The sequence below is a fragment of the Bubalus bubalis genome, chromosome 3, assembly GCF_019923935.1.
Source record: "Bubalus bubalis isolate 160015118507 breed Murrah chromosome 3, NDDB_SH_1, whole genome shotgun sequence".
NCBI classification, from domain to species: Eukaryota; Metazoa; Chordata; class Mammalia; order Artiodactyla; family Bovidae; genus Bubalus; species Bubalus bubalis.
Window position 1 is genome coordinate 9,508,738 of NC_059159.1, and position 22,357 is coordinate 9,531,094.

General features: G+C 60.7%; 2 protein-coding genes across 9 annotated transcripts in view; one reads left to right on the forward strand and one right to left on the reverse strand.

Annotated features, from left to right (window-relative positions):
- Nucleotides 1-16,234, forward strand: part of PGS1 (phosphatidylglycerophosphate synthase 1) — a 36,854-nt gene extending 20,620 nt beyond the window's left edge. Inside the window, exons 8-10 of one of the 5 annotated variants that reach the window (XM_006064111.4) lie at nucleotides 6,400-6,548; nucleotides 11,026-11,154; nucleotides 15,556-16,234. In XM_006064111.4, the coding sequence (XP_006064173.4) occupies nucleotides 6,400-6,548; nucleotides 11,026-11,145 (269 nt within the window). In that variant the 3' untranslated portion in view covers nucleotides 11,146-11,154; nucleotides 15,556-16,234. Of the gene's footprint in view, nucleotides 1-6,399; nucleotides 6,549-11,025; nucleotides 11,155-14,317; nucleotides 14,633-15,555 lie in introns of those variants that run through there. The other 4 variants (XM_025279616.3, XM_044938629.2, XM_044938630.2 and 1 more) reach the window with 4 other exon arrangements.
- The window catches only part of DNAH17 (dynein axonemal heavy chain 17), a 99,284-nt gene continuing 92,211 nt past the window's right edge, over nucleotides 15,285-22,357 (reverse strand). For all 4 annotated transcript variants that reach the window (XM_044938628.2, XM_044938627.2, XM_025279614.3 and 1 more), the window contains 6 exons: nucleotides 19,021-19,200; nucleotides 18,479-18,661; nucleotides 17,642-17,824; nucleotides 17,302-17,445; nucleotides 16,585-16,810; nucleotides 15,285-15,737 (listed from right to left, as the gene is read on the reverse strand). In XM_044938628.2, coding sequence (XP_044794563.2) covers nucleotides 15,490-15,737; nucleotides 16,585-16,810; nucleotides 17,302-17,445; nucleotides 17,642-17,824; nucleotides 18,479-18,661; nucleotides 19,021-19,200 — 1,164 coding nt within the window. In that variant the 3' untranslated portion in view covers nucleotides 15,285-15,489. The remainder of the gene's footprint in view (nucleotides 15,738-16,584; nucleotides 16,811-17,301; nucleotides 17,446-17,641; nucleotides 17,825-18,478; nucleotides 18,662-19,020; nucleotides 19,201-22,357) is intronic.

The following is a 22,357-nucleotide window of genomic DNA, read 5'->3' on the forward strand; positions in this document are numbered from 1 at the left end:
TAGCGGGAGTCTTAAGTCCACCCCCCTTCTGGCTCATCTTTGGATGGTCATTTCCGTAAGGCGAGCTAGGACGACGAGCAGGCAGTGTAGATGCCGTGTGGCTTTGGACTGGGGAGTGGTGGACCGGCTGCGGCCTGCCTGCCCTCTGCAGGGCCCGTGCTGGGCGCGAGCGGTGTGTCTGGGTTTGGGCCCTAGAAAATACTTGCTGAGGGCTGAGTAGCTGATGCTATGATTCCCTTCCCCAGGCTGCTGTGGGACAGGCCTGGGCTCATCTTGGGTTCTCCTGCTCCCAGAAGCCCCTGGGTGAAGAGAAGGCGCTGGGAAGTCCTGTTCCCGCTTCCAGCTCCTTGCCTTCCAGCTATTGTCTGTCAGCATCGCACGCCCCTGGGAGTCAGGCAGCCCGAGGCTCTGGGCCTGACTGTTGAACCTGCGGGCAGCCCCCTGCTTGTGATGAAGGAAAGCCCTGCCCTGTCGGGGCCTCTGGAGGTGGACAGGCTAGATGGGGAGAAACAGCCTTCTTGTGGCAAGCGGCCATGCCGGTCTGCAGGTGCCCACAGACAGCAGTGCAGCCTGGTGGCGGCAGAGCACGTGGGCAGGGTGTGTTCCTTGGGGTTTTCTGCTCACGAGTGTTGGGGGAACGTTGGGCCGGGCTGAGCACCCAGCCGGAGCAGTGCTGCCCAGAGGCCTGAGCGGAGGCCGCTGCACTGGCTGTTTGCTGGTTTCTTAGCAGGCTTAACTATATGTCACCTTTTAACAAGTTGAGTTGCTTCAAAGAACTGGAGGGACCTTCCACTTTTTAAAGCCATGTGCTAGAGACCTCTGTGGCATTGTGGGTTTATGTGGTTAGTTTTTATTTGGAGTCTTGCACAGGACGTCTGTTCGGTATGTCAGGGAGAGCCTGGGTAAACAAGATGTGGTGCGGAGGTTCCCAGGCTGGGGGTCTCTCCTGAAGCGTGGTTCTCAGCCCACATTTACCTTTGGCAGAAGTGGAGGGCCTGGTTCCGCTTCTGTGTCCACTGGGGCGATGGCTCGGATCTCACTCAGGAGGGAACAGTGACATGCGTGCACTTGAGGGTCTGTGAAATGACTGGGTGGTCTGTGGGGGAGGATTGGGGATCCCGAGGCTGTGGCCACGACGCTGTGTGTGTGGGGGTGGAGGACGCCTTGGTGGGAGGAGGCGTCCTTGTCCCCTGTAGCTCTGTTTCTGCCCTCTCTGGGGGCCAGTGAAGGCGACACTGAGGCTGGAAGTCTCACTGGCATTTTCTTGGCCCCAGGAGTTTTGGGGGTACGGGCAGGGTAGAGGTCCCCCTTCAACATCCATCAGCTGGCAGCTTTTCTTTTTTAGAAACTTTTGTTTGTTTGGCTGTCTTGGGTCTCAGGGTGTTTTATGTGGGCTCTTTCGTTGCAGCAGGCACGGTCTAGTTCCCTGATCAGGGATCGCACCCAGGCCCCCTGCATTGGGAGCGAGGAGTCTTAGTCACTGGACCACCAGGGAGGTTGCTGTCAGCGGTTGTAAGTGCTGGGCCTATTTTGTGCCAACGAACTCATCTCTTTAGGTCTTGGAGAGGCAGCAACTTCAGGGGAGTCCGAGTGACTGTGAAGAGTGTTCTCAGGCCTAGTTCTCACACCTTAGCTTTCTGCCCCGTGGAGATGAGAGGGCCTGAAAGGTGCTGTGTGCGCCGTTGTGGGGTTTTGTGCTGGGAGCCAGGGCCACGTCCGTGCTGGGGGGTGTGAGCTCTGCCTGCTGTCGAGGTGTGATTTCATCTGGAGGCAGTATGAACAGCAGCAGCGTGTGTGGCGAGGGCGGGGCAGGGCCCCGGGTTGAGGGATTTCTGGCTCCTGCTGACAGAGGCGCCTGCTAATGGTTGTGAGAACTGTCACTATTTTTACTGCCTTCCCGATAGGCCGCTTGGCACGGCGCCCGGGGTGAACCTGCAGCGAGAATGGGGCAGCTCCACCCTGTGTGCCGGGCACACGTGGGGCGGCTCTCACACCGGGGTGGCAGGCGTGCCTGGGGGCTGTGCCGCTTGCCTGAGACCAAGCCGGCACCAGCCTCCTGCCTCCTGGGGTGTGTCGGTGCGGTTCTGGCCTCGGAGCCGGTGGTGCTCGTCCATCTGAGGGTAGCTCGGTGACGTTTGTGTTCCCTCTGGTTTTTACAGGGATCTGAGAACCTTCTGAAATTCATTGCAGAACATTGGTGGGGGAGAGGTGGCAGGTGCTGGATTTTGGGGTTTTCTGGGGAGCTCCTCAAAGAAGGCCTCTAACCTGAAATGTTTGTGTGCTCCTGCTCTAGAACCTCAAAGCCTTTTGCCTTTTTACTCTTAATCAACTGTTGGAAGAGGCCTTATTATCCTCATTCTACTTACTTTGTTCACACAGGTGTTTACGGGGGGCCTGCTCGTGCCAGGCGGCATTCAGGGCACAGCGGGCAGGACACCTCTGTCCTCAGAGGGTGTCCAGTTCATGGGGAAGCAGGTAGTAAGCATCCAAATCCAGCATCACATCACGGGAAGGACTGAGGAAGACGAGGGCAGGAGGGGACTCCAGACTCACATGGGTCTGTTGTTAGATGGGGGCCGGGGAGAGCCTTTCTGAGGAGGTGACACTGAGCGTAGACCCCAGGCAGGAGAGGTCTGGGCGGAGGGAGCGGAAACGTGGAGCCCCAAGACCACGGCTGGGGTGTTGGAATGGAGGCTGGGCACCGAGGTGGGAAGGGGCTCGGAGCCCAGGGTGAGCATGGGCTGCGGGAGCCTGGGGCCACCTGGATTCCCCTGGAGGAGGATGCTGGGCCTGCGAAGGGACCGCCAGTGCGCGCAGTCCCCCTCCTTCAAGAGGCGGCCAGGGTGGGGGCAGCAGGCGTAGGTGCAGGGCTGGGAGGCAGCGGAAGGCGTCAGCCTCGGCGTCGTCACCTTGTACCCGCGGCATGCTCCCTTTGCAGTGAGACCTGCTGTCCTGGGCGGCGGTGCTGAACTTCAGCACCCCCCCACTGCCCTTCCCCAGCACTCCCTCCCCTCCCGCGTCATTCCTGTTGCAGAATCTCTCCCTGTTCGGAGGTTCCGGGAACGCGGGATGGAGGGGTTGGGCCCGAAGGTCAGCCCTGGGATGAGGACCGAGGCCTTGATAACAAGTTTATGGCTGGGCTGGGAGCGCTGGGTTTCCTGACAGCGAGTCCTGCCCGGCAGGCTCACCCTCTGTGTCCTCACCCCAACATCCTGAGTGGCAGCGCGGGTCTGGCCGGAGCTTCAGACGGTCAGGAGCTCAAGAGGGCCTCTCAATTTTGCCTCCCCGCGTGCACGTTTCCCAGCTGTCCTCAGGGCACAGACCCATAGCTTAGGAGCCCCCAGCTTGGTGAGCTTCAGTCTAGAAGGACTCTTGTTCATGGTGGCGCCCCTGTCCTGGGCTGCCGGGGCTCCGTGTGGCGTCCCCCTGACTGCCCTGCTGCACCAGCCCCCCTCCGTCATCACACACCAAGTGGCGTCTCACCACTCATGGTCTCTGTTTTCTTTTTGATGGAGAAAGATTGTGCAGATGAGACTGCAGGGGAAGTTGGTGGGGTGATAGCAGGCCTTCCCAGAGCAGTGAGTAGGTTAAAGGTGCGCTGTCTCTAATCCAAGCACTCACCTGGAGGAAGCAGAGGTGGCAGTGGGGAGATGAAGGATGAGAAACAGGTGTGTCACGCATGACCAGCCAGAGGGACAGCACCTGGAGACTGACTCTCCAGGGGAGTGCTGAAAAAAATAATCTTCATCTTAAGCGGGGCTGAAAAGCTCCTTCAGGGGTCCATGATGAAAACTCGTTGAGAAGCAGTGGTCCTGCGGGGGAGCTGTGGGCCAGGACGAGTTGGGCCGTCCGCCTCTGGTGGCCGACCTGTAGACTGCCGTGTGAGGAAGGCGTCCCTGCCCAGGCAGATGTTACAACTGAGCGCACGCCAGACCGGGCCCCTCCCACCTTCCCCGCAGACCTGGGTCCAGGGGCTTCGGAGGGCACAGGGCCCTGGTGGCAAGCAACCCTCCTCAGCCTTGCCGCATGACCCATGTTGGTGGGGCCTCCCTGTCCTGGTTCACTGTCCCCTTTCTGAGCAGCTGGACAGGTAGCACCGAGCAGACCCGGCATCTTTACGGGGCTGATCTTGGCATCAGAAGGGTTGGAACAGGGACTTCCCTGGCAGTCTAGTGGTTAAGACGCCGAGCTTCCACTGCAGGTGGCATGAATTCAGTCCCTGGTTGGGGAACTACAGTGTCATAAGCTGTGTGGAGCAGCCGCACACTAAAGAAAGAGAGAATAGTGGAAATAGTAACTGCTGGTGGAGACCTCGCCTGTCCCGCCCTGCTCCAGCCATAAGGAGAGCTGGGGCAGTCAGGCTGAGCCTCGAGCAGGTGGAGAGCTTTGCCTGCTGAGGACGGGGCCTCCAGAGCAGGGCGCTGGGGCCGGCCTGCCTACCCCTGGGGTCTGGACACGCGGTCAGGTGAGCCGTGTGCTTGCCCACATGCAGCGGCCCAGCGGGGTGGGGTGTAATCGGTTGAGTGAGACCAGCGGGCAAGCTAGTGGCTTTGATGTGGCCCCTGCGTGTGTGTGTGTGTGTTGGGGGGTGGCAGGCATATTACAGGAACAGGCAGCTGAGCGTCATCATCTCTTACCCAAGATGTTCTTGGAAATGCTCTTGCTCTGAGTGAGAATTAGGAAATGGTCTTCTATTTTAGGAGTTTGGTGTGTATCACACGTTGATTCACTCGCAATGCTCGTGTGTGCCTTTGGGCCCTTCGGAAGGGTCCTGTTGGCAGAGGAGAGACTCACGGTGGTGGGAGGGTATGAGGAGGCCGGCCCTGCACCGGGCAGCCTGCAAAGGAGCCCAGGACTCAGGCGGCCCCCCTGGGTGTTCCCGGCTGGGCGTTCTTGGTGCAGCGTGGAGGAAAAGCTAGAGGGCAGGCCTGGTGCTCCATAGGAGGACGGGAGTCTGGGGCCACAGGTGTCCTGGAGATGTTAGGTTTGGGGAACAGAAGTAATTCTGATGGGGCCTGGGACTGGGGAGGGGATGGAATGGGGTGCAGAGCAGGGGATCTGCGTGTTGTCCGTCTCAGGTGATGTTTAGGGTTCTGAGAGAAGCCACGGCCGTCATTACAGAGCTGTGGCTGAGGTGTTATCAGAAGATGGCGTGCTCCCGGGGGGGCGGAGGAAGGAGCTGTCCCCCTGTGGCTGCTCACACGCACTCTGCTTTCCTCTGGTGTTAACTGGCTCATTTTCTAGCAAAAGAGAAAAAGGGGGGCGGAACCGCATTCTCTGGGCTAGGACTGAAACGCACAGGGCCTCCAGTCTGTGCTGTGCCGGCCTCCAGTGGATGTCGCCCTTCTGGCCTGGAGCCCCCGAGCCCCAGCAGGCGGACTTGCATACCTCTGGTGGGCTTCTCCGCAGTCGGCAGCGGGCGCGAGGGAGGGGCCCGGGGCCAGCTCACCTGCACGTGGGTGCAGCTCGCCCCGGCGGGCTCTCTCTTCGGTGCCCCCTGCTGCTCCCTCGGCAGGGACCTTCACCCCTCAGTCAGACCCAGGCTCCACCCTCAACATCTGGGACTGAACCCCAGAGGAGCCCAGACGTCCCGAGCTGTGACTTGAGGGCCCCCGGGAGCTCCTCTGAGGGAAGTGCACGGGGCTCATCCCCTCTCTGCTCTGGCAGGGGCTGGGGGACTAGGAGGAAGGGCAGGTGCCTCTGGGCTGCTTGGCCAGCTGACCTGTTCTTAAACCCAGTCAGGTGTCACCCCATCTGCAGGCTCAGGTGAAAGGGTAGCTGCTCCCCAGCCCAGGGCTCAGCTGGCCTGTTCAATGAGCAGCAGCTGTGACCTGAGCTCTGCTGGGCCTCCTGCCCTCTGGGCCCGTGGAAGGACGGGCAGGTGGGACGGTGGCCAGGACGTGGCTGAGGCAGCGTGGAGAGCGGGCAGTAAAGGCCCCGCGCTGTCTGGGAGGGGTGACAGGGGTGTCCAGTAGCGTCGGGGGGTAGGGTGGGGGGTGAGAACAGAGCCTGAGCACGGGCCTCACCAGAGAAGCCCGCTTCTCACCCTGCGGGCCACGCCGTGCACCGGAGACAGCCGCCGTCCCTACGGGCCCAGAGCACCAGGCGCCCTGCAGACCCTAATGGGCCTTTGCCTCCCATGGCAGCCTGGGCTGGGCCAACCTGGCCCCGGGGAGCCCGTCCCCACGGCCTTGTTCCCGGGACCCTGCGGGGCTGCTTCTCCCCCAGGTCAGCGGGCGGGGCCGAGAGTGGGCCCAGGGGGAGTCCGTCCTCCAAGGGAGCCCGTCCCCTTGTCCCGGGACTCCGAGGGCCTGCTTTTCCCCCATGTCAGCGCGGCGCGGAGAGGCTGTGGTGGCGGCCGTGCTCACTTCCTGTCTGCACGTTTCCTTCTCCCTGCAGGCCTCTGGCTGTACCTGGCAGGGAGCAGCCTGCCCTGTCTCACGTTGATTGGCTCTCCTAATTTTGGGTACAGGTCGGTTCACCGGGACCTGGAGGCCCAGATCGCCATTGTCACGGAGAGCCGGGCCCTGCAGCAGCAGCTTCACCAGGTCGGTTGGGGCTGCGGGGCGGTGGGGGCGCAGTTGGGTGCCTGGGGGCTGTCTCCTGCTGGGGCCCGAGGGTGGGAAAGAACCGGGGTCCTCTAGTGTGTGCCGCTGGCCGGCCCCGAGGGAGGCCTGCTGCACCCCTCTGCCTGCACCTGGGGCATGCCCTTCCCTGGCAGGTGCTCTCCCCCACGTCTCGGGGGCGTTGTGTTTCCCTACATGGGCAGAGAACGCTTTGTTCTCACAGGGATGTGAATACGGCCCTGGTCCCAACCTCTTCTGAGACGGCAGATCAGTTCCTGGGGTAGGAGCCAGGGTCACACAGGACCTGCGCCCAGGTCTGTTAGGGAGCAGCTTTGGGCGGCCTGGGTCATTCTGATGACGACCCTCCCCCAGAGGTGCTTCAGAGTCTGGGGAGGGAGAGGCAGGAGGTGGGGTTGCCACCCAGGTGGAAGGGGCACCCGGGGAGCCAGAGTCTCTGCAAGTGGAGACAGAAGCCGGAAAAAAGAGCCAACCCTTAGAATGACCTCAGAGGCCATGCAGACAGAGGTGGTTTGTTTGGAGCTGCGCCATGGTGAGGGCTCGGACTGTCCTGGTCCCAGACTGCTGTGCCTTCCAGTCAGCACGACGATCCTTTTGCGCTGAGAACTTCGATTCTATTTGTTTTCCTTCAGATTGTTTCACTGGGTAGTGATCTAGTTTGGGATCGACTCTGCAGGAGGTGGTGGAGGGGCTGCTTGGATGTGTGCCTGGCCAGGAGCGGGGGGCCCCTCGTGGTGCGTTTGTAGGGGCTGGTGGTGGGCAGGGCCCCATGGAGGCTGGTGTGCCGCCTGCCACCTCCCTGTGTCAGGGGATGGCGGTGGGGCAGGGCAGGCCCGTTCCCAAGGTGTCTTGGAATTTCTGCATTGGTTTTGTCACACTTGTAATAGGATTTCTTTCCTTGCAGCTGTGAGAGGGGGAGGCAGGCACTTCTGAGAGCGAGGGGGTGGGGGAGGGGTGGTCCTAAGAGAGAACTTAATGCGCTTGATCTGGCTTGGTGGGCATGTTGTGTGGTCCAGCGAGGACCTCCCACTCCCCTGGGAAGAGACTCCCCCGCGTGGCTCACGGGACCGCAGGCCTTTCTCTCGAGCTGGGGCTGGAGAGTCAGTCACAGGGCGCGGGATCCCCAAGCCCCTGCTGCTGGCTGCTAGGGGCCCACGGTTGGGTGCCGGGTGGGCGGGGAGAGCACTGGGCTTCCAGGGACAGGAACGCAGCTCTGGTTCCCAGAGGGGCAGCGGTCTCAGCCTCCTTCTGCGATGGTGGTCTTTCCATTTAAAGTCAAGAATGAGTGCAGGTGATTTCTGCTTCTACGTGCATCTTTGTGTTCGATCACCTGCAGCAGCGCTGGTGGACTTTCGGGAACGCAAGCACAGCACCTGTGCACGTGAAGCCTGGGTGATCCTTTGGGTTCATGAATTTATGACCTTTACGACAAAGCCTCTCCAGGGGAGGTGCCAGCTTTCCTCCTGAGTCATGGGAGCGTAGATAACACCCCCGGAGGCCAGCCCTCAGAAGTGCAGGGGCTGTGTTAAGCCTTTATTCTTGTGTTTGGGAATTACTGTTGCGAAATCCTTGGAGCCTTTGTTGATGGACGAGGAAATGGTAACTGCCTGGTTCCCCGGGATCTGCCTCCTGTGATCTGGGAATCTTGTCAGTGACTGAGCGGGGCCCTGGTGCCGGGAAGGGCCTCACCGGGGCCGAGGGGAAGTGGCGGCGGTCGGGCTCTGGGCGACCAGCGGGAGACTCTGATCTGCTCAGCAGATCCTAGATGCTATGGTCAGGCTTCCAGCAAACGCCCGCCGAGGTTCCAGTAGGGGCTGGCCGGCCTCAGGGCGCTGGGGTGAGAGGAGCAGCGGCATCTCCTGGACCTCGGCCTCGCTGCTGAGAGCTGGGTTTCCCAGACGTAGAGGGGTCAGGGTGCGCCTGGCCCCAGGGCTCTGGGCCTGGGGCTGATTGGGGGGAGCAAGTCTGTGCCCAGAGTCCTGGTGCTAGCCACTCTCCCCCCGCTCCCCGAGTAGGGGGACTGAACCCACATCCTGAATCTTGAGAAGAGTTGGGCCACTTGTGGTCAGGAGCTGCTTCCCCAAATGACATATTTGGGATATTTTCTTTTTCTTCCCAAACCTGAGTCCCAGGGGCTTTTGTTGGGAGGGTGACAGTCCACACCACTGCAGCCCTTCCATTCTTTAGAGGCGTGCTCACCTCTGTGCCTTTAACATGCAGAAAGGCATTTCTGGATAACTCCTCCTGTGCACTTACATACCAGGACAACAGCCACCCTCCGGAGAGGCCCCTGTGAGGCCCGATCCTGGGACTGCCCAGCCGCACGACCTCCCCAGAGCCCAGAAAGTCCCTAAAACCCCGCTGCCCGGGGCCCTGCCATCAGAAGCCACCTCTGGAGTCCTCCTGGGGTTCCAGGGAAGGGCCCTGTCCGTGTGTCCATGGGCACCGGAGCGGGGAGATATTTTTATCCAGATCCACAGTCCTTCCCTTCACTTAGTACATACAATAAAAACTGAAAGCTTCCTGGTTTTGTTCGGGCAGCACGGTTCCCCACTGGTGACCTAGGGAAGCCTCCCTTGAACAGCATTGTGACCCCGAGCAGCTGACTTCCTTCTCCTTCCCTATGCGGAGGCTGTGAGGAAACTTAAAGTGTTTCTGGTAATTTAATTGAGATCTTGGCTGCATAGTCATTGGAAAAACATAAAGCTGGAGCCGGGTCTGTGGAGACCGCCACAAAGCAGCCCCTGGAGACCAAGGCCGGCTCCTCCGACAGGCCCGTCCAGCCGCGGTCAGTGGGCGGCACGGTCGGCTCGGACGCGAAGCGCCAGGGACCCCGGCCCCAGCCCGGCTCACAAGGGATTGAGCACGCAGGCTGTTCAGGAAGACGTGAAGTCGGGCACTAGATTTCCCCAGCCCTTGACGGGAAGAGCTGCGGACAGTCTGTCGTGTTCTGAGGGCGCCGTGTCCCCCCCTCCCGTCCTCACTGGGTCACAGGGGTTGGCCAGGGACACGGCTTCCGTTCCCACCCCCCAGAGGAGAGCATCCAGCCCCCAGCAGGTCAGGGGGCAGCACCACAGCACCCCCCGGGGCTCCTGGTGCCAACATGGTTGGAGTGTTGGCACAGCCAGTGCTGAGGGAGCCTCACCGGGGCATGGGGTAGTCAGGGTTTCACAGATGAAGGGACACAAGGCTCAGAGAGGGAAGTCACAGCTTCTGACTGCTGCCTCTGCCTCGGGAAAGCTTCGAGGGTGTCGTGTTTTAAAAGAGAGGCAGTTTCTCCTCTCAAAGATTTTTTTATTCGTTCGTTCATTGTTGGCTGCACTGGGTCTTCATGCTGGGTGCGGGCTTTCTGCGGTGTGCAGAGCAGGGGCTGCTCTCTGCTGCCATGGCTTCTCTGGTCGCGGGGCGCAGGTTCCAGGGCGTGGGCCTCGCTGTCCCGCGGCACACGGGATCCTCCAGACCAGGGGTCGAACCCACGGCCCCTGCGCTGGCAAGTGGACTCTTAGCTGCTGGGCCGCCAGGGCAGTCCTCTTCTCGAACACCATGTAAGACAAGGCTTATGTCAGCGTTTTTAAACATGAAAGTAATATTCGTTCACTTTAAAATTGAAGGAAAATTAGAAGACGGTGACCCTGTCACCCACATATAGTCACTGAAATTGTTTCGGTCGTTCCTAGCCGGTCTTGGTCTGTGGGCTTACAGAGAGTGTTGCTTGGCTTTTTTCTTTTTAATGAAATCAGGACTGTGTTGTATCTGTTAATGCCCACCCCGTGTCTTGCACTGCCTTCCCATATCCTCAGGTCAGTGTTTCTCCAGGGCATGGGCAGCTCATGGTGAATGCTGGTGTGTCATATGGTTTGCTGTGTTTAATTAGTTGGCCGTTGGACATTTAGGTGCTTTCCAGGTTTTCTCCATCATAAATCTTGGCGTGATAAATGTGCGCATACAGAAATCTTAGTGCGTAGTTATTTTCTTGGGATAAACTCTTGCAAGCGGAGCTTTTCAAGGCTTTCGATAACCTGTTGCCAACTTGCTCTCCAGATGGGGACCTGGCCCCCCCTTTGCATCAGCCGTGTCCGGGAATGCCTGTTCCCTCGGCCTTCGTCAGCAGGGCTGATGACGTTACCACTTTCTGCCAGCTTGAGAGAAGAAAAACTGTGTCTCGTTTAAAAAAGGACCTTCATTATTTTAATTGCACTGTCTCATTTATCGAGGGTGCACTTTTAAATATTTCCTTCACCAGCTGAATTCCTTCAGCTCTAAATTGCCTGTTCCCCACGCACCTCGGTCTTCAAACTGTAGACACCCTGGCTTACTAGCTTTCCCAGGAATGTTTCACAGGGACGACCTGCGCCAGGGCCCCCGCGGAGCCCCAGGGCCAGCAGGCCAAGTGGCTGGTCCTGGAGCCGCCCCGTGACTCCTGGTTGTCCCTCTTCCCCAGGAGCAGGAGCAGCTCTACCGCAGGGCAGGCGTGGTGTCCTCTGCCACCTTTGAGCAGCCGAGCCGGCAGGTGAAGCTGTGGGTGAAGATGGTGACTCCGCTGATCAAGAACTTCTTCTGAGGACAGCAGGTACTGACCTTGGGTCACTAGGGGCCACAGCAGTCCTTTCCAGCTGGGGTCCCGGGGCCTCTCGCAGGGGCTTCAGGGCTCTCTGGTCCATCCTTGGTTACCTGCTCAGGGGTGTGTGTCTGGGGTCATGGGTGGTTATCGAAGGCTTGGAAGCCTGGTGCTAATGAGGTGGCCCTTTCACCCTCCGTCGGGTCCCAGGGCCGTGGTGGGGTCAGCGTGGTGGGACGTGTCTGTGCTCGCATGGGGGCCGGAGGCGGCCTTGGGGCCAGGGCCTCATGGCTGCTGGACACAGGGGTAGATTCTGTGCCCGCTGTCCGTCGCAGAGCACGGGGTTCTGAAGGCAGTGGGGGCGGAGGGGCAGCGCTCATGGTGGAGGCACCCGGGCTTGCTGCCTGGGCTGTGCAGGATGGACGGAGCCTCAGACAGTCTGTGACCCCGTCTCCCCGACACTCCTGGCTTGTGCTTGCAGACACGCGGTGGTCTCGGTGACTGGTGGCGGGACTCGCTCTGCCCACCCAGGAGCCTGCCGAGAGCCCCGAGGCCCCAGGCCACCAGCTGTGTCCCAGGGGGACAAGAGGAGGCCTCGTGGGACGGCCCCCTGGGCTGCCACCAGGGGTGGGGTCTCTCCTGAGTGACCCTCTGGGTTCAGATCTCTTTAGACCCTGACCTGGCCCCAGGTGGATCAGTCTCGGGGTGGGACGTTCTGGGGCAGACTCCGCTGGTCCAGCCAGGCGGAAGGGCTTGTGGGGGAAGGAGAGCGAGCAGGCGGGAGCACAGGGTGGAGGCTGAGCAGCCGAGCCTGGCCCGTGCTGGCCCCGTGTGTGTCCTGGGGTCATGGTTCTCTCCTCAGTCTCACTTTAAAAGGTTGCATTTTCTCGCTTCATTTTTTTTCTCAACATTTTTATTACTTTATACTTGATTCAGATAACACAAAAATTCAGAGAGTAAAAAAATGCTTAAAGGCAGAGATGCAGCTGCTTTCCTTTCTCCCAAGCTGCCTCTTCTACCTGCTGCTGTTTCTCTCTCCCTGGGGCCGCTCCTCCCCTGCCCCTGGGGTCTCCGGGAGCAGATTTCAAAAACCTCCCAGCCCGGTGTGGCCCACTCCGCACACCTTCAGGTGCTTGAAGAGAGGACTGGTGCTTCAGGTCCAGAGGGGAGGCCTCACGGCCCCAGGGCTTGGCCCTCACCCCTGGCAGGGGTGGGGTGCTGGCAGGGGGTTGGGGGTGGGGGGAGACAAATGGGATTCCAGACCCTCTTGTGTCTCCCTGCGGAGGGCTGGCGGCTCCGATGGTCATGTTTGCGCGTGGGTCCTGGGAGGCCGGGACTCCGGGGCTGGGGGCACCCCATTTGAGCCTGGAACGGCCCTGGCCCCGCTCCCGGGCCCAGACAGGTCTGCCAGTTCTCCGGTGGGGAGTGGGGTGGAGCCTCGGCCACGCTGCCCAGGGGCAGCAGCACATCAGTTAACACTGTCTTCAAACCAGTTATTAAATTGTCCTGTGGATGATCAGAGGAGGGAAGCCAAAGGAATGTGCCGGGCACTGGGTTTCTGTTTGGAGGGAGGCTTTCGGTAAACAGCGTTTGCATTCCTGCAGGGGCTGTGGGCCGGGAGCGAGCCTGCGCCACAGCTGGGCTTGAGCAGTAGGCAGCCTGCTCGCTTTGTGTCTGCCGCCTGCCTTCACGACGGTCCTGAGGGAGGGGGCTTCCCTTCTCCCCCTGGGGCTTGCCGCAGTCTGGGCCCCTACCCTTCTCCCCTGGGACTGCTGCTGGGCTCACGGCACTTTCACATGCAGCACAGCGCTCGTCCCAGGCTCTATCTCTGAGACTGGATTGCAGCTCCAGGGTGAATCGTCTCACAGCATGGAGAGAATTTTGTCATCGACCCGCCGTGTGTGATGTAGCATGAATGACTGTTTTATTTCAGGCTCTGGAGGCAAAATTGGAAAACCTCCCCATTCTGTGGTTATCACCAGGGATTAGGATGAGTTGCGTGGTGGCCACCGGCAGGCCTATCCCAGTCAGAGTGGTGGCTCTCCTGTCCCTCCAGCCTTGACACCAAGGGCTACAGTGACCCCTTCTGGCCAGCAGAGGCGGTTGCCCGGCATCCAGACTGGCCAGAACCCCTGCTTCTGAAGGGGCGTGGATCCTCCAGGTCCCTGGGAGGGAGGATTTGAGGGACACTTTTCCTTCTCCCTCTCAGCCCCACCAGACCCAGGATTGTTGTAGATCATTGGCCTCAGAGGTAGGCCTTCGAGGACTGCTTCTTTACCTATGGATTGGATGAGAATCCTTGGAAAAAGGTTTTTACAAAACTTCAGGATCAAGGTGAACTTAGAAAACAAGGCCACATATCCCTTGGCGTGGGGAGTGTGGGGTTGGGGGGGCAGGTTCCTTTGCTTTTGAGCCATGAGACACTGAGGGTCCAGCTCATGAGTCCCCCCCAACCCCCCGCCCCCCACCGGAGTCTGTTATCTGGAGTTTGTGGGCCCTGCTCGTTGCCTTCCTTGTCCGCTTCTCGTTCTGTTTGCACCCATCCCCTGGGGCAGCCTTAAGGGCAGTGCAGCTGCTTTTCTGAACTACGTGCGTCGGCTTGGCCATGCCGAGTCAGGCAGGTCTGGGCCTTGCTGTTCTTGGTCCTGCTGAGGTCATTCTGGCTGCCAAAAGGGACACCGCCCCCCCAGCCGTCAGACGGGAGCCTTCCCGGGGCAGCTCCAGGAGCGGCACCAGGACGGCCACCTGCGCCTCTTGGAGCTCAGGGTGCAATGAGACGGGCCACCTCTCATCCCTTCTCTGCTGGCTTGTGGGCAGGCTGTGTGTGGAGGGCGTGGGGGGCCACCTTTCCTGAACCTTGTCTCCTGTGCTAGAAGCACGGGGCTCTGGCCTTCCTGGCGCCCACTGCCATGCTCAGCCCAGGTCACAGTGCCCGAGGACACACTCACCCCAGGGTTTCTTGGCCGCTGAGCAGCCGGCCCTCTTCTGCTGACTTGGTGTCTGTCCTTCATTTTCCGATTCTGATTCCTAGATGGTGGGTGGGTTAGGCTGTGTGAAATTTCTCTTATTTCTTGAGGTAGGCCTGTATTGCTGGGATCTCCTAGAAGTCTTAGCACTGGTTTTGCTTCATCCCACAGATGTTGGAAAGTGGTGGTTTTATTTTTGTTGTCTCCAGGTATTTCCTGATCTCCTTCCTAGCACGTGATGCCTCCTGCTGAACGTTCCGTGCGCTTGAAAAGAATGTACATTCTGTTTTTGGATGGAATGTGCGCTAGTTATCTAGAGAGTCCAACTGGTCTGATGTGTCATTTGAGACAACTATTTCCTTATTGATTTTTCTGGGTGATCTGTCCATTGTTGTAAATGGGTGTTAAAGCCCGTTGCTGTTAATTGTTACTGTCTTTCTCCCTTTGCACCTGTTAACGTTTGCTGTATGTGTTTAGGTGCGTCTGTAACGGTTACATCTTCTCGTATTGCTCCCTTTATTATATGACGCCCTTCTTTGTCTATTATGGACTTTGCTTTAAAGTCTGTTTTGGTGGCAACAAGTGAGCACTGTTGGGGAGAAGGCGGGAGCTGAAGGACAACAAAGATGCTGCCCAGCAGTGAGCACGTTCACTGTGACCTCTCAGGGCACATACACGCGTTCACAGTGGTCCCTCCGGTTCCCAGCAATCTCAGAAAGTGGGCTGTCGACAGGGCAGCACTGGAGGTGCATGGAAATGCAGTGGAAACAGTTTGTTTTTCAGATTTCTGGGGCAGGGAGGAGGCATTACCATAACTGAGGGAGGTTTCCTTCCTTCGGAGAAGGAAGAAGAAGGAAGAACGCTGTGGGGGCCAGTGCCTGTGGAGGAGGCAGCTCCGGTTTATACGGGACGGAACGCCCTCCCCTTGGTGGTGGGTGTTTACATGTAGCATCAGGCCCGAGGGTGGGACTGCCTCCAGCTCGAACCCTCCAGGCCACTGCTGGGGGAAGATTAACCCAGCCGCCCCTGTAGGAAGTCAGGATTTGGGGGTTTGGTTCCTGGGATGTTCCTCCAGCTGCTGGGAATCCGGGCCTCGCCCCCAGGCCTGTGCCAGGCCCCTGGTGGCCATCAGGCGCTGAGCTGAAGGCCAGCTCAAGTGAATCAGACAAGCCTGGCTCAGTAGCATCATTGTTTTAATCCTATCCACCCCACCCCGATTAGTCCAGATGTGCGTGCTATGAAGTGCCTCGATTATTTAGGAGAACAAAAAGCAACCATCAGTTCCTGTGAAAATAAATGGCAGTTGCGGGACTGGGACCCCAGCTGTGAACCTGAAGCTGCAGTCAGGACCCGGCCCAGGGCAGCGTGGGCCTCTCTCCAGCTAGACCTGGAGGAGCAGCGCCACGGCCGCTAGGATCCACTTCGCTGCCTTCTCCTTGGTTTTCAGGTTAAAGGTCCAGACGTAGGTGGGACCGCGGATGCGTGTTTTGTACACGGGACACTCATAGATGTTCTTGGTCTCCATGCGGTCCACAGGGATGGCCTTGATGAAGATGACGGGCATGGCTGGCGTCAGCTCTTTCAGCCGCGCTTCGGCGATGACTCCGGTCTGGGTGTCCCAGCGAGCTCCTGCAGGGATGGCACACCCGAGGGTCAGGGTGGTCCGTGGTGAGGTGACTGGTTCCCGTCTGTCGCGCTGGCAGGGAGGGGCGGGGCCTGGCTCACACCCCCACCCCTGCAGCAATGTGCCGAGGCTGGACTGGCACTGGGATCACCACACATGGGGCTGCGAGCAGAGGGCGTGGTGGCGGGGGGGGCGTCTCGCTGCCAACGTCCGACGGACGGCCCAGCCCTGAAGCCCTGGGCTCCACCGTTTACATTTGTGGTGGTGTTGGAGCCTCATGTGTCAGCCTTATTGATTCAGGGGCAGGAAACTAACTCCAGCTAAAAGTGACTGATTAGAGCTCCCCGCTCCCCTGTCCCTGTGGCGTCTGTCCTGTCCGTGCGCAGTAAACGTGTAGACGCACATTGAACTGTTGCCGCCTTGAACCAGACTTATTTCTACTCACCCTATTTAATGACGCTGAGATTTCCTGTAATTCCACAATAAAAACATGGAGAACATCTGCTGCTGTGCTTATCTCTGGGGATGTGGGCACGGGGCGGGGGGGAGGGGGCCTGACACCCCCCTTAGGTACGGGGGTGACATCTGTCGCGGGGGAGGGGCTGGCACTCAACTCAGAGCGGTCCTGTCCGGCTTCGCTTGGTGCAGGACAGGGTGGGGACTGAGTGAGCGCCGGCCTTGAGCCCCCCGCGGCTGCTGGGACCTGGCCACGTGATGGCTCTCACGGGGCTCCGAGGAGGGCGGGCTGCCATGCCCTTGGGTGTGGGGTGGGGCTGGCTTCTGGCCCTCGGCCCTCAGAAGAAGGCACACCAGTCCCAGGCTCCAGGGCCCTGCGCCGCCAGCCCCAGCTACCTTCCATGAAGAGCCCGTAGACGTAGGAGCCCTCCCGGGGGGGCGCAGTCATGTCCTCCCGGTTCTTCTTGGTCACCTCCACGGACAGACACATCTTGTCCAGCGGCCACTCGTTCTTCCTGGCCATGGACTGCATGATGGCCGTGAGGAAAGACTGGGGGTTGAAGAAGCCGGCCAGCCACACGGTGGTGGGCAGCGCAAAGTCTGTGGTCCAGGCCTCGAGCTCCTGGAGGGGGCGGGGCGGGGGTGGGGCCGAGCTGAGGGTGCGGGCGGGGCTGAGCTGGAGCCACCCCGCCCCCACACCGCGGTGGGCAGCGGGGCCTGGCCGCCTGCCCGGGGTGCCCCCTCACTGGGCGGGGGGCGCTCAGTGTCAGAGGCTCGAGTCTGAAAGGCTGCTGCTCCCATCCCTGGTCCCCCCCAGGAGGTGGCCGCCCCAGTGGGTGTTTCTGGAGCCTCTTGGACCTGCTGGGAGGGCCTCTGCATCTCTGGCCACAGGAGCTGCTCACACCTCGAGCTCACCCTGGGCTTCCTTCAAGGGGAAGTGCCTGCACTCTGAGGCCTGTCTCCCTGAGGTGTGGCCCAGGCGCTTTCGGCCCTGCTCTGACCAAGGCCGGGCCAGCGGGGACCTCGGCGCACTCCCGCTCCCCAGCCTTGCTCTTCAGGCCCTGGGGACGGGTTTGCTGAGCGCGCAGTGGCTCCCTGGAAGCCTGTCCTTACCCTGATGCGGAGCAGTAGGTCAGCGTACCAGGCCGCCAGGCCCATCATGGAGGGGTAGGCCCGGGCCACCCAGGAGTCGGGCACAGTGTCATAGAACAGGGCTGTGGACAGGTCCTCCATGTCGGTTGTGATGGTCAGTTCTCCCTGGGGTCACACAGTCGGGGGTGCTGGGGCACTTAGCAGTGATGCAGACCCAGGCATCACTGGCCCTGAGGCGCCCACTTCTCCAGCCCAGGGACCTCGAGGGTGTGTCTCAGTGGCCTCAGGCTCATCGGCCCGTGGCCAAGGGTGGTCAGCCCGCATCTAGGTCCCGCCCCGGGTCCTGCCGCCCCGTTCTGACCTTCAGCCCCAGGTTCAGCTCCTTCAGCGAGCGCCGCATTTCATTGGTCAGGATGTTCATCCTCTCACATTCCTGGAAGGCGACCACCACGTAGGGGGTCTTCTCGGCGGCCTTGGCCATGATCTCGGCCATGTTGAACGTCTCCGGGATCTTCTCCAGGATCTCGTCCAGCACGGCCTTCACCTGGAAGCCAGTCCCCAGCCGGCTCGTGTCACTGGGCCCCAGCCCTGCCCCAGTGCCAGGCCAGGGCACTGCCCCGAAGTTCACCTCCAAGCCCGGGAGCGAGGCAGGCGGAGTTGCCAGGAAAAGGGCATCGTGGGGGTGCAGCCCCAGGCTCCACTGGGGAGGGGAACCTCGGTCTCATTGTCAAGGCCATCTGGCTGTGCCCTCAGGAGCGTCACCGCTCTACCCAGTGCCTTCCGACGTCCTGAAGATGCCTCCCTCCCCCATCAGGTCACCCGGTGGTCATGGGGTCATGACCCTGTCCTTGGTGGGAGCTGTCTGCAGGGACGTGCTGGTCACACCCCCTCAAGGGGTGGCCCCCATGGTGGTCCCTTACACCAGTGCCCACCCGTAGACCTCTGGTCAGTCATTGGAGAAAAGGTCGTGGGGCTTCATAGCACCAAGGCTCTGCTCCAGTCAAGAATCTCGACTTCCCCGTGCTGGCGGGGCAGGGCAGGGCAGGGCAGGGCAGGGCCGAGGTTCAGAGCCCTGGGGAGGGAGGCACTGTGTGGGGATGGCGCTCTCTAGCTCAGCGCTCGGTGCTTAGAGGTGCTTAGTTTGGGGCCGCAGCAGCCAGCTTGTAGGTTCCCTGCCGGGTGGGGGTCAGACACCCACCTTCTCCTCGCGGGAGACCCCAGTGCCAGGCCCCGAGTCTGTCTCCTTGGGCTGCATCTCCAGGACGGTGCGGAACAGCTTCTCCGAGGTGACCGTCAGGAAGCCGATCTCTGCATTGGGATGCAGGCCGTACAGGTAGGGGCTCTCGGGGGGCAGGTTCTCATCGATGTATTCGTGGTATCCCTGCAAAAGGGGGGCTAGGTGAGCAGGGAGAGCCGCGTGAGCTGGAGCCTGCATCGTCCTCGTACGAAGCCTCGTTTCCCAGAACCTTCCGTCCACCCCTTGCCCTCTGGGCCAACCCCCTGTTGGGGCTGCCCCCCACTGCAGAGAGGGCGTTTCCCCTCCCGCTTTGTGGAGGCTGCCTCTCAAACCCTCTTTGTGGGTCGCCTGCCCGCTGGCTTCCTCCTGGAGGGTCCGTCCGTAAGGTCCGTGACGGAGGCCCTCTCCAGGGAGCCCATGGCCAGCACTCCTCTGTTGCTCTGCCTCCCGGAGGGCGCCCGTGTCTCACGTGTCCCCCCATCCCTGGAGGGTGCTCTCCTTACCTTGTAGTCCAGGTTGGGGGGGATCTGAAAGCCTGGGGCCAGCAGGATCTCCCCCTCCAGCATCTCCGCCCGGATGTACTCCGCCAGGTAGGTCCTGCAGAGCCGGCGGTCCCAGTCATCCGTGATGTGGCCGCCGTACATGATCTCCCCGAAGAGGTAGCGGAGGTCGTCCCAGGGCACCTTCGAGGGGACGGCTGCCATCAGGGGGCCTGCCAGGCCCTCATGTGGTCACCCTTGCCCCTTCCTCCCCACCCGCTCTGCAGGGTCACCCACTACCCTCGGTCACCAGGCCCAGGGCTGGCCATGCCTCCCCTCTGACTCCAGCCAGCAGCTGAATGGGATCAGCCCCTCCTCGACCCTCTTCCCATGAGGGGCTCTCCAGCCTCCACCCCCTCTCCCCGGCCCTGTGCCCACCCCTCCTCCACGCTCTCCCTTGACATGAGTCCCCCGGCACCGGCACTGAGTCCCCGCAGGCCCACCCCACCCCTGCAGCCTGCCTGTCCCCCGCTCCCTTTTTTTCCACGTGGGGCCGGAACAGGGAGCTGCCTGTGACCCTTCCCTTCACCGCCATCTCCAGCTCTCCATGGATGGAGTGTTGGCTCTGGGGCACTGGCGATCTTTTTGGCCACGCAGTCCAGTTCTTCCTGTCTTCACAGTCTAGTGGGTCTTTCGCTGACCCCACCCACAGGGCCCTGGTTCCAAGCATACTCCAGTAGCCTTGCCCACACGGGCTCCTGTAGCAGAGCCAGCTCCAGCAAGTACCCTCCCCCCGATCCCAAAGCCTGGTTCTGCCCTGAGGGAACCCGACCAAACTAGGCAGCACACAAAGCATCCCCCAGCTGGTGGCCAGGTCTCTCCGCGCATCCCTCGGCTCTGCCCCAGCTTCCACGCTATGCCCTTGGCCTGGGGTGCCGCTCCTTTGGCCACCACGTGCCACGACTGCACTCCTCTGAAGCCACTTGGGTGCAGATCTCCCCCACCCCCGACAGTGCTGGGAACCTGTCCCCTCCCTGCTTCTCGTCCCAGTGCGTAGCTGCTCCTCCTGCAGAACGCTGTCCAGCAGTGAGAGTCACACGGGGACGCCACGAATGAGACTTCCGATTTTCCAGCAGCCACTTAAGTGGAAAGATTGTTCCGGCAGGCACTCAGCACCAAAATTATGAATGAGGTATTTCACTTTTTTTTGTTAGCTTTGCACCAAGCTTTTGAAACCCAGAGTGTCTTGTGCCCCTCTCTTGAGACATGCTGTGCATCACATGTACCACACGGCCTGGGACCTCGCCGCACACACTTATTTTCTCTGAGGATTGCAACTCCTTAGGGGCAAGGTGGGCATTGATGCAGCTCCTGCAGTGCGCTGCCTGCGTGGCAGCTGGCTGCCAAGAACAGACAAGTTAACTGAATAAGAACTTGTTGACTTTTTTTTTTGGGCCGAGTCGCACAACATGTGGGAATCTTAGTTCCCCAACCAGGAATCAAGCTCAGACCGTCGGAGGTGAGAGCATGGAGTCCCAACCACTGGACCACCAGGGAAGTCCCAAGAACTTGTCTTGGGACTTCACTTGTCTGGTGTGCTCTCATGAACTTTGACTTGGAACACTAATCTCCTCTTCGTTGTCATCTGTGACTCTCACTTTTTCTCTCTGCTTGGTTATCTTGAGTATGTGCTGAGCTGCTTTCTCTGCATTCTGTGTATTTGCTTCGGGGACAGCTTCTGTTTCTCCTGCCAAGTGGGGTCGGGTACACCCCACGCTCTGCCTCCCTGGTCTCCGCAAACGGCCTCTTGGCGGGACGGCCCTTCCCCGCGGGTCAGGTTGGGGGTCGGTGGGACTGACCCCCGGGGGCGGGTGCTGTGTGCCCACCTGCCGGATGGAATCCCCGGAGCGCTGCTCAGAGACGAGTTGCCAGGCCTTGTCCCTAGAGTCCGGGTTGACTTTCTCAGAGTTGGGAGGACGGATGGGCTGTGGGTGGCGGGTGACCTCATCGCAGGTGTTTACTCAGCGTTGTCTCCCTGGGGCCATGGGCTGGAATGAGGGACAGTTGGGCCTTGCAGGCCCGGGGCCCAGGCCTGAGCATACGCTGCTGAGCGGGACGCCGAGCGTCCCTCACGCCGGCGGTCATGGGAGCACACGGTGTGCATCCTGAAGTGGTTTCTTAGGTTCTGTGTGTCACGAGGGAAGCTTCTGCGTAAGCGTCGTTACAAGCTCCCAGCACCACTCCTCCTCCCACTCGAATCTCCGGGAGGGAACTCCTCTGACGAAGCTACTGAGATGATGCAATTCTTTCTCCACGTCTTCCTGCGTCTGTTGACTTGTGCCTAGTGTCGTAAGATGTGCTGCTGGCGTGCAGCTCAGACCCTGTCGCAGGTGAGGTGACCCCCACCCTCACCAGCGCCTGCAAACGGAGACTGCCGTCCCCTTCCCCGAGGAGGGCGGCTTCCACCCGGTGTGCCCTCCTGCTTTGTCTGGGGTTGGGTGTTTTGCCAGGAACTGAGCAAACAAACAACATTCCAGTCTCAGGCTTGGGTGGCGGCCGTCCTGGGAGGTCCGCTTCCTCCAGGGTCTGAGGACAGCTGGCCCAGGTCTCCCCTCTTCCCAGTGCGTCTGAGCTTTCTTAACGATGGGCGGGGGGTATTCTCCACCCCTTGTCTCTTAGCTCTCAAAGCTTGGAGGGGGTGCTCTGAGCCTCAGGCCTTCAGACATCCTTGGGGAGGTTGTCTCGGCCCTCAGGCACTGGGCCCAGCAGTCTGGGTGCCCTGGGAGCCTTGTGGGCCAGCAGAATGTCCACCGCAGTCAGCGTAGGAAGGTGCTGCCGTGCAGGAGTGCGGAGGAGCCCTCCTCCTCCCCATAAACCACAGGGTTTATGGGGTCCCTTCTGCCGCCTCCTGGTGGGGGCTCACAGAGACAGATCCTGTGCCAGGGCCCCGCTCCACGTGGGAGATCCCGAGAGGAGCGCAGTAGGCCGGAGGCTGGGCGGCTCTCGGTTCCCCAGGCCGTGGCCGCCTCTGGCTTTGGTCACGTGTGGACTCACCCCACCTCAGGCCCACGCCCGCAAGTCCCCCCTCTGTGCCACAGACAGGCCAGCTGGGGCCCTCTGGCCAGAGTTCCTGGCTGAGCTGCCTCTCTGCAGCCCTCATGGCGGCTTTCATAGCGCTTCACACGTTTGTCTCCGTTTTCAACAAGAACGAAAGGAAGTGCTCTGTGTCTCCAGAGAGGTTTTTTTTTGGCCTGCCCTCTGATCTTGTGTTCTGCCTCCAGACACTGACCGGGGAGGCCTGCAGCCCCCGAGACCCTTCTTCGGCTTCTCCCAGTTCACCACACTGCCCAGGAGGCTGGCC